The sequence below is a fragment of the Pectinophora gossypiella genome, chromosome 28, assembly GCF_024362695.1.
Source record: "Pectinophora gossypiella chromosome 28, ilPecGoss1.1, whole genome shotgun sequence".
NCBI classification, from domain to species: Eukaryota; Metazoa; Arthropoda; class Insecta; order Lepidoptera; family Gelechiidae; genus Pectinophora; species Pectinophora gossypiella.
The window spans coordinates 4,929,899-4,940,972 of NC_065431.1; the positions used below are offsets into that span (position 1 = coordinate 4,929,899).

General features: G+C 40.3%; 2 protein-coding genes across 2 annotated transcripts; both read right to left on the bottom strand.

The window, feature by feature from the left end:
* Positions 1-204: 204 nt before the first annotated feature.
* On the bottom strand, positions 205-7,769 carry LOC126379252 (uncharacterized). The gene is made up of 6 exons (XM_050027952.1): positions 7,589-7,769; positions 5,936-6,050; positions 4,967-5,109; positions 4,580-4,693; positions 1,815-1,956; positions 205-382 (listed from the first exon to the last, which is right to left on the bottom strand). Exons 1-6 carry the CDS (start codon positions 7,733-7,735, stop codon positions 216-218), a joined length of 828 nt encoding a protein of 275 aa, XP_049883909.1. The 5' UTR covers positions 7,736-7,769; the 3' UTR covers positions 205-215.
* Positions 7,770-7,872: 103 nt separating this feature from the next.
* Positions 7,873-11,074, bottom strand: LOC126379086 (uncharacterized). Its single transcript, XM_050027648.1, has 4 exons — positions 10,812-11,074; positions 9,047-9,182; positions 8,186-8,321; positions 7,873-7,922 (listed from the first exon to the last, which is right to left on the bottom strand). Exons 1-4 carry the CDS (start codon positions 10,847-10,849, stop codon positions 7,873-7,875), a joined length of 360 nt encoding a protein of 119 aa, XP_049883605.1. The 5' UTR covers positions 10,850-11,074.

Consider the following 11,074-nt stretch of genomic DNA (forward strand, 5'->3'; position numbering starts at 1 on the left):
TGACTAAATGTGCTGAGCGCTATAAGCTTTACTTCGATATACTTACCACATTTATTGTAATAAATTTTCATTTCATTTCTCAGCTGACACTGCCCTCAAGATCATGCTCAAGTCCCTGTTTTTATGGAAGAACTGTCACATTGACATGACAGAGCAGTCTCAAAGCTGAAATAAGTTTATTAATACCACCCCTAGAGTCAAAATAGTTAATGATTTTAGAGTAAATATTTCGTGGATATGAAGATGTAAAGGAGAATGATGGACATGAGAGCGAAAGGTAGTCCGTATCGCATGTGCTTAATAAATCTCATTTGATATCCGTTGGTTTCAGACAATCCCGCTATCAATAGGTTTGCGCCGGTGCCCAGAATTGTTGCAGTACCTAAAAAAAACAATATAATCTGATAGGTTGCAAGTCGGATTTTTTAATTTATTGTAGATTTGCCGCAGATGCGGGAAATTCCACTTAATACTATCTCAGAATCATGGGCCATGGGAATCACGCCTCCAAGTTTTTGGGACGGTGTCCCTAACAATCGTTATACGATGGATTGAAAAAAAAAAAACAAGTTGTTAATTAGGTATATGGACATTCTGGGATTTGGACATATTGGGACATGGACATTCTGGGATTTGGTCTTTCTGGGACATGGACATTCTGGGATTTGGACTTTTTGGGATATGGACATTCTGGGATTTGGACGTTTTGCACCCGCTGGACATTTCGGGATTTGGACCTTATGGACCTAAAGGTACTTGGCCGGACAAATGGGGAGCGCTGAAGGCTCTCACCCGGTACAACGTTTAAGACAACAGGCCTGAGGGTGCCCAGTTGGGCGCGAACCTCGGCTCAGGGCGTCGTCTGAGAGGAAAAATATTTGAAAGAATTAATCGACCCTAGTGGGTCGATAGTGATAAGCGCTAATTGAGGGAAACCGTCGACGCGGGGTATCATCGGTATCGGGGCCCTGAAGTGTTTGGTGTCGCGAGCTGATTGGCCGCCTCTATGGCTAGAGTAATCGGGTCGACGGGATCGTATATTACGTCCTACGGACGCCGATACTTTTCATTACCGTCCCTAAGCGGGATGTATTTGGAAGCCGCAACTACCAACGCCGTGGTAGCTCACTTGGAAGAACGCTCGACTCTCACTCTGAGGTCGCAGTTTCGAATCCCAATACGGGCGTAAACTAATGATTTTCGAATTTGTTTTCGAATACATTTATGTTTATCACTCACCATTGACCAACTGCAAACTGTGTTCCTCTAAGACATAATTCATTTATCGCTTCGCTTTATTTATTTTTCGCTTTAAAAATGGTAGGTACAGTTTGCAGGTGGACATTAGGCCAACATTTTTAATTATGAAAATTAGCAAATCAAATATACCTTATTGCACAGAATTAAATTTCAACAATCAGACACACAATACAATCGGGGACATTGTCGAAATCACTTTGTGAGACTGTCCTTTGGAGGGCACGTTAAGCCGTTGGTCCCGGCTACACATGAATACAGTACAATTTGGGCAGCCTTATTGCTCTAGAGGAATTCCCTCCAGGCAACCACTACCAGGAAACAAACATTTAGAAACAACTTAAATACTAACATAAATCACTTACTAATAACTACTTACTAAAATAAAATACTAATTACTTACTTAAATCAGAAAAGAGAAGGTGCAGGTCGTGTCGTATCGGGAGGTGAAGGTTTTGGTGGGAAGAAGAGAGGAATGGCGATTACTCAACCGACAAGAGCGCAGCTCTTAAATAGAGAGAGAGAGACTTAAATCTTGGATTTTCAATGTGACTTACCCCAAAAGCCGGTAGCCATCATGAACCCTCCCATGATTTCTCCAATCGCGTCCAGACCTCTGAACACGGAGAAGGTCAGCACCGTATCCAGGAAGAATTTCGATATGGTATACTCATTGGCTATCCCGGTCACTGAGCAGTACTGGAAGAGAACAGAAAATACAGACACATATACACATACAGCCTCCGTGGTCTAGTGGTTAGAGCGTTAGGCTCACGATCTGGAGGTCCGGGTTTGATTCCCGATGGGGACATTGTCGAAATCACTTTGTGATACTGTCCTTTGGGGGGCACGTTAAGCCGTTGGTCCCGGCTATTAGCCGTAAAAACACCTCCACCAACCCGCATTGGAGCAGCGTGGTGGAGTATGCTCCATACCGGTTGATTGAGGGGAGGCCTGTGCCCAGCAGTGGTACGTATATAGGCAGTATATGAATGTTATGTACACACATACATACACACACATACATAGGTACAGTCATGAACAATATCATGTAGGTACCCACTTGAGGAGCTCGGTGGCGCAGCGGTAAACGCGCTCGGTCTGCGATTGTTGACGTAAAGCAACTTTCGCAGAGGCCGGTCATAGGATGGGTGACCACAAAAAAAAAAGTTTTCATCTCGAGCTCCTCCGTGCTTCGGAAGGCACGTTAAGCCATTGGTCCCGGCTGCATTAGCAGTCGTTAATAACCACCAATCCGCACTGGGCCCGCGTGGTGGTTTAAGGCCCGATCTCCCTATCCATCCATAGGGAAGGCCCGTGCCCCAACAGTGGGGACGTTTATGGGCTGATGATGATGACCCACTTTAGAATCCCGTCGCAATATCATACTTTACATTTAATGAGACTTACGGTTTAATATGTCAAAAAGGCTAATGTGACGTGGATTCAAAGTGTATACGGGTCCTTCTTCTTTTTTATCGACAATGATCTGTCCTTCGCTCTGATATGTTATATGTTTTAGAATTTTATTTATTCTTTCCATTGTCCAAAAATATAGTTATCTTATTATACTTAAAATACTAGCGAAATACTAATCGGTTCCTCGATTAGTGATTAACGTAGCTTGGTTGTTTTTCACAAAATTCTGTGACAGAGTGGTAAATCGAAATGCTGTCTCCGATGAAAAGGACCACTCTGTCACAATATATTTTGCAATGCGCCTGCAAGGAACAGTATATTACCAAGATAAAGAGAAACACTAAATACTCCTCTACAGACACATCTCTATATGATGTTTTTTAAATATTTATTGCCGTTATAATGAAAGATGTTAAATCCGATATAACGAGAAAATGACTTCTTATTGTCGATAAAAAAGAAGAATGACCCATACATATTAATCGTGACCGTACGGGGTGTAATTGACCGACCGTAACGAATACTGAGGGGGATGATTCAGACCATGATTCTGGGTTAATACCAAGTGGAATTTTCCTTTGCAAAAGTTTAAAATTGAAAATAATTTAAAACAATACTTACAAAAGAAAGTCATAGTAGAAAAGAAGAGAGTAGTAGTGTGATGTAAGTAGTAAGGATAGTAATAGTGTGACACAGAAAGTGAAAGTAGAAGGGTGATGTAATAAATGATAGTAGTAGGCAGAGTTGGGCGTAATCGATTACTTTTGTAATCAGATTAGTAATCTGATTTAATGTAATCATAATTACATCAATCGTGATTACTTTGTATCTTTGACTACTATCAATCTTAATTACATGTAATATTTAATCATGATTACAGTAGTTATTAATCAATGATTACGTGATTTAATAAATATTAAAAATATGTTGATAAATATTATTTATTTGCCAATTAAGTAATAATTTTATTAAAATTCTTACCTACAGCGTTACAGTCTAAAATGGCAAAAGATTTTTTTATACAGCCACAGTGCAAGGGTACATATACATAGTTGGATATAAACATAAATTTCATCATTAATAATTAATTATTTTTTTTGCGTCTTTCTTTAATTATAATAATCAATGCTAAAGTATGATCAGTGTTTTTGTACAATTAACATGATTAAGAAAATATGGATATCAAATAATTATGTTCTTTAATTTGAAACCTAAGTAAAATTATGTAATCAATTAATCTAAATTACAATTTAGATTTATTAATCTGTAATCAATGTCAAGATTAAACTCTTGATTGAATTTCTTATTTTGTAATTATGATTACAGATTATTACGTCTGTAATCTGTAATCATGATTGTAGATTACAAAAAGTAGTCGTAATCAACAATGAATAATCTAATTACTTTTTGCCCAACACTGGTAGTAGGGTGATGTAGTAAGTGATAGTAGTAGGGTGATGTAGTAAGTGATAGTAGTAGTGTGGCGCAGAAAGTGAAAGGGATAGTAGAAGGGTGATGTAATAAATGATAGTAATGGGTGATGTAGTAAGTGATAGTAGTAGGGTGATGTAGTAAGTGATAGTAGTAGTGTGGCGCAGTAAGTGTAAGTGATAGTAGATGGGTGATGTAATAAATGATAGTAGTAGGGTGATGTAGTAAGTGATAGTAGTAGTGTGGCGCAGAAAGTGAAAGGGATAGTAGAAGGGTGATGTAGTAAGTGATAGTAGTAGGGTGATGTAGTAAGTGATAGTAGTAGTGTGGCGCAGTAAGTGTAAGTGATAGTAGATGGGTGATGTAATAAATGATAGTAGTAGGGTGATGTAGTAAGTGATAGTAGTGTAAGTCATAGTAGTAGGGTGGCGTAGTGTTTTAAAAAAAGTGTAAAATCATGAGCAATACTCACAGATAACATTTGCGCGAACACTTTATGGACCTTTCTCTTGCGGGACCCCGTCATCGTGGTCCCATACAACTTCCAGAGGTAGTCATCCATGTGCGCAGTCAGTGTGGTAAATACCTGTACAAATAATCATCAGAAAGTACGTTATAACAAAATCACTGTGTGATCCCTTAGTTTGGTTAGGACATTACAGGCTGATCACTCGATTGTCCGAAAGTAAGATAATGCGTGCTTAAGCCGTTCCAGTTACTACTTACTGATGCAAGATCCGTAGTCGTTACATGAGTCGTGTGCCTTTGATAGCTCAATGATAACTCAGGGTTGACGAGGATGGTAATCCACCTCACAACCCACACGATAGATGAAGATTTGGACATGAGTCTAACTAACCGAGGTGATGACTCCGAGCGACAGGAAGATCACGATGGTCTGCCAGTCGATCCTCTTCATCAGCAGCTCGTAGTCTCTGGAGTGGAGCAGGAGGAGTAGCAGGAGTATACAGAACAGAGCGATGAAGCCCAGTCTCAAGGGGCCTGGAATAATAAGGAAGGTTGAAGGAAGGAAATATGAACAAAGAAAGATGAAGAAGAACGGATGAAGGAGGAAATTTGAAGAAGGAAGAAGAAAATATGGAGAAGAAAAGATAAAATGATATTAAGAAAACAAACATGAAGAAGAAGAAAACATGAAGAAGTATAGATGATGAAGGAAAAATTAACGAAGGGATGCTAGTTGGGTCGACTGCATGTACCATGACCTGCGAATTATGAGCCCAACACTCAACTGTGCGAATTCATGTTTGGATTACAAATGATTATCACGTGCTCAGCGGTGAAGGAAAACATCGCGAGGAAACCCACATTCCCGAGAAATGCATTTTCGGAGGTATGACGACCTCTGTTTTGGGCTGGTTTTCCCTTCGCGCGTTGGAAGGTCAGACAGGCAGTCGTTTCTGTAAAAAACCGGACCTGTCAATTGTATTTTCGTCAGTGAGTCCTCCGGCATGGGGCCAGAGACTTTATACACCCGAAAACTCATGAGACATTCATTTTTTACTTTGGAGAAGGTGATCCGTGTTACACTATTGATGTAACACTTCGTCAACTTTAGGGTGTGTACTGTTTTTTATTCACAGTGTTATGTGGTTGTGATAGATAAATATATAATTATAATAATTCACAGTTTTAGACACTAGTCTATTTTCTATAACTTACAATAGAAATTAATATTACTAAAAATTTAGTCTAGGACGTGTTGTATACTTTTTTTTTCATCCTTTTTTTTTAATAAATCTTCAGGTTAGGTAAGCGGACCCTGTGAAAAACGGGATGATGCGGGATGATGAAAGTAGGTACTTACTATGCCGATGAATACTATTGATGTAGTAATTGTACGTGTAATGTGTCATAAGAATGATGAAGGCTATCGCCGCAAGCGCACATTTCCCCACCAGGTACCAATTGTACACAGTATTCTGTGGACAAAATCGAAGTGGAATTCTCTGCCGTCCTCTGTATGTCCGAATGCATATAACCCGGGTGCTTTCAAGGCCAGAGTGAACAGGCACCTTCTTGGCGAGCTCGCGCCTTCTTAGGCCTCGTCAATGCCTTCGGGTATCTCCCCCATCCCCAGTAAAGGTTAAAAAAACATTATATACATTGTTTTAAGTTTACGCGGTTATTATCATAATTAAAACACATAATAACGGGTTCTTACCGCGTTTAAAGTAGGGATATGAGACTCCCGATATTTCGACACTGTTGCAAGTGCCATGATCACGGGATGACTGATGGGATTGGAGTGGAGTAGGTAGATCCATAATTTTCTACGGGCAGACATATCTGTCTACCTTCTTCTTCTTTTCTCGTAGAAAATTATAGATCTACCTACTCCACTTCAATCTCATCAGTCATCCCGTGATCATGGCACATGCAACAGTGTCGAAATATCGGGAGTCTCATATCCCTACTTTAGACGCGGTAATAACCCGTTATGACTGTGTTTTAACTGCAGTAGTATTACGCGGACGAGACGTTCGTTATGTAAAAAATGACGATTCAAAGTGCAAAACTATGTTACTTACTAAATAAAGATAATTTTGAATTTGAATCACATAAAGAGACTAAAACACTCTGTTACTGACACTGTACCAAATACTGTTGGCCTGATTCAGCTCATGACCTGTGAAATATTCCGTCGCAAACTATGAAAATGAAGCTAATTTAATAACAGGAAATCCTACTTGATATCAACTTAGAATCATGGTTTGAACCATCCCCCAAAGCTTTCGTTACGATATGGAGCATCTGCAGTGGCGCAGCGTAGTGGAGTATGCCCCATACCAGCGTCAAGACAGCTGCTAGGCGAGTGGGGAGTGGGATGGCATCCAGAGTAGTCTATCAAAGCTGTTCTCTTGTCTTCTGCCTAATAGAACCGATAGTTACTGCTGCCCTCTGTCAGGTTCCAGGTTATAGTCCCCTGTGACTTGCATCTTCGGTCCTGCATTGTCGTACCGATGGCTCCCTTCTCCACCTCCGGAACCGTTGAGGTATTCACACGTATCCCTGGGCAAGGGTTCTAAGTTTGACCCTGTAGGTCTGGGTCCCTATTCGCCACCTCAGCCACCATCTCACTCCGGCCTACGGCGCCCACCCCTGCGGCAAGGACGCACCGAACAGGAATTGCCCCAGTGGCGGGAAGACACTCTGTCTGTCTCACCCTAGGGCCGGCAACTGCGGGGCAGAAGGCAAGAGGGAAACCACTGCCTTTTTTTTGCCTAAAAAAGTCGCTCTTGACGACCTCGACGACATTAAGGGTGGTATTAATAAACGAATCTCAGCTGAGACTGCTCTCAAGATCATGCTCAAGTCTCTGTTTTTATATGAGAACTGTCACATTGACATGATCTTGAGGGCAGTCTCGAAGCTGAGATTAGTTTATTAATACCAGCCTAAGAGCGTGCCTCTTAAATTGGTGCTGAGCTGATGTTATGTTAATTAAAAGAAAACTAACATCCGCGCGCAATTCCTTATAGTAGGCCGGAGACCTGGTCTCTTTGTACTGTGGAATCTCCTGCATCTTCAAAGCTTCCAGTTTCTCGTTCAGTTGGAACCTCTTCTGTCGGATCTGCAGACGAATGTAGTGCCAATGTAGGCTCATGTCAGGAATGGAGTGAGACAACCTGTTCCACAGCGCCATTAGCTGCTCGGTTTCTGTGAAGTAATTTAAATAAATAAAAAATAAAAATATTTATTGACTCAAAACATACATTCAAACTTTTAGCAAAGAGTAGACTTTTAGGTAAGAACCTGTATCATAAGAGTCAGTGTTCGGCCGTGAGGTGGTTCTTAAAAAAAAACAATGATTATATTCAAGTAGCTGACCCTGTACTTAAAGTAAAAAGTAGATAGTGAAGTAGTAAGACAAAGCATAATTAGTAAAAGATTCCATAACAAGCTTAAGACATTTATAAACTATGACATGTGTATGCGTGCGAGAAAAGTGAGGGTGAGTTCGTGTGCGTGTGCGTGTGCGTGTGCGTGTGCGTATGCGTGTGGGTGTGTGTGTGTGTGTGTTAGTGATTCAGTATTTTATATAATGTCAACAAACCTGCCACATCCAGCCGTTTTCTGTATTCGTGTGGTTTTATGAAAGTGTATACAAGGTACCAAACGCCTCCCGTGATTAACGCTATGATCAAACATGGGTTCAGGCAGACATCCATTATCTTCTTTAAATCTATTTTCTGAAACAATAAATATTTAGTTATACAGGGTGTTAGTGGCATCGTAACGAATACTGAGAGGGATGATTCAGACCATGATTCCGAGTTAATATCAGGTGGAGTATTCCGACGCAAAATTCATGATTTTCTTAGGTATTTTTAATTCTATATTTTTTTTCCAACTAGTCAAATCAGGTACTTTTTACTAAACGTCAAAACACAAATTTACTATGGAATTTGTATGAAAAAGCACACTGTGACGTCATAGAAAAACGTCATAAACCTGTCGGACTTATTATTACGTTGTTTTGGAAAATTCATCATCAATTTAAGAGCCACGCTCTTGTCGGTGCAGCATTCTCCATGCTACTTTTTAGGGAAAAATAGGGCAGTGGTTTCCCTCTTGCCTTCCGCCCCGCAGTACTGTGTCTGACGCGAGTGGGATGGCGCCCAGAGTAGTCTATTACAAAGCCGTACTAGGACTCCTGTCCTCCGCCTCTGAATAGTACTGACAGTTACTGTTGTTGCTGGAAAATTCATAAATAAGTTAAATAGAAAAACGAAAATGTTTTTCGTTAGTTCTAAATCTGTCTTTATTTACTACCTAATTAGAATTTTATCTTGAACCTAACGTCCGTCAGTTCGCGACATCAGAGACGAAATATACTACAAAACTTATTGCGATTGGTCCGTCAACATGACGTAGTAGTTTTTTTTCCTTGAATGGCTTGTGTGGTTATACTTACAGCGTTTTTAGCCTCAATGTGATTGAGGATGTCCTTGACAATGAAGGTGCCGACGTAAGCCTTGCCACAGATGTTGCAGATCATCATCAGGTTGATCAACACTGGGAACGGGTTCCGATCCAGGAGTTCCATTAACCTGAAAAAGAAAAGAAAAATGCGGCGTTTCTATCCAGGGTACCTACGTGGCATTACAAAATGATTGAGAGTATGCCACAACCATGCGTGCGTGCGTGCGTATATATACAGGGTGTTAGTGCCATCGTAACGAAAACTTTGAAGGGATGATTGAGACCATGATTCTGAGATGATATCAAGTGGAATTTTCCGTCGCAAAAGTATGGAACAGAAAATAATTTAAAAAAAAACAACAATTTTCATGAATTTTCCGACCGAAAATTCCACTTGATATCAACTCAGAATTATGGTCTGAATCATCCCCCTCAGTATTCGTTACGATGTCACTTACACCCCGCACAAGTACATTACTGTAGCCATACAAGTAGGTATGGGTGTTAGTGACACCGTAACGATTCAGCTGATTATTCTGAGTTAATATCAAGTGAAAATTTTCATCGCAAAAGTATAGAATAGAAAATAATTTAAAAAAAACTAAAAGAAATCATGAATTTTGCGTTTTTTGTGTTTTTTTTTGTTAGTGCCTTTTGTAGATTTGCCGTAATGGCATTAACTACTTGGCCGGACAAATCGGGAGCGCTTGGGGTGAGCCTTAAGTCACACCCGGACACTTCATACAATCAACCTCGTTTCACACAGACACTACACATTGACATTATCAACACGCGCATCTGTGTGTGTGATGTCTGAGGGCTGCCAATTACAATACCTAATTTAACCGTCTTTACTTAGGTACTACTTACTAAAGATGTTTTTTTTAATTTTCAGTTAATATTTATTTATTTATTTACCACACAAATTACAATCAAGAAATGTTGAATAATATACGTAAATAGGTTTTACACTTGACTTAAAAAAATCACTGAACTAATTAATTGCATCCACATTATTTTTACTGTGACCACTTAACCTAGGTTCAATTGTATTGCAAATTATTAGCATGTATTAAAACACATAATAACGTGTTCTTACCGCGTTTAAAATAGGGACCGCGTTTAATATCGGGAGTCTCATATCCCTATTTTAAATGCGGTAAGAACCCGTTATTATTTGTTTTAATTACGATAATAACCGCGTAAAATTAAAACAATGTATTAGCATGTAATGATGAACAATCAACCATGAAAAATAAATATTTATAGGCGCCGCGCAGGCATACCCAGCGCGGGCAAATATTCGAATCAGACAAAAGAACATCGGCGTCCAATTTCAAAATTCGAACATATAAACTAAACTGATAAAAAATAAAAACAACGGTGCGCGCGCAGCCTTCACGATTCAAGTCTAAACTGTGTTCGAGGAGGGTCGAGGTAAACCTAGCTCAGACGCTGGTGGGGGGCGGAGAGTTGCCGTTCTATACGTAGTACTATTCCTTATTCTATGCTTAATTCTCACCCGTTTCAAAATTTAAGACAACAGGCCTGAGAGTGCCTAGTCGGGCACGAACTTCGACATAAGCGTCGTCTGAGAGTGCGTACGTGCGTGCGTGCGTGTTTAGGTGCGTCCGTGCATGTTTAGGTGCGTGTGTGCGTGTTTGGGTGCGTGCGTGCGTGTGTGAGTGCGTGCGTGCATTGGTGCGTGCGTGTCTGTGCGCTTGCGTGCACGTATCCGTATTGGGTATTTATATTACCTGATTACCAGAGGCGCAAACAACAAAGCAATAAACATGTTGTTGAAGTAAATACACAGGACGGCTGGCAGGACATTGATCAGCAATATAGCTGTTCCAACACTTTGTTGTGAGAACTGAAACAAAGCATTACAATAAGAGCGAGATAGCTGTTATTCTAGTAATAACCTTAAGAGTTTTGAGGCACTAGGGCATAGGAGACGTTAGGAGATACCGGCCTCAGTGGTCTAGTGGTTAGAGCGTTGGCCTTTCGATCTGGAGGT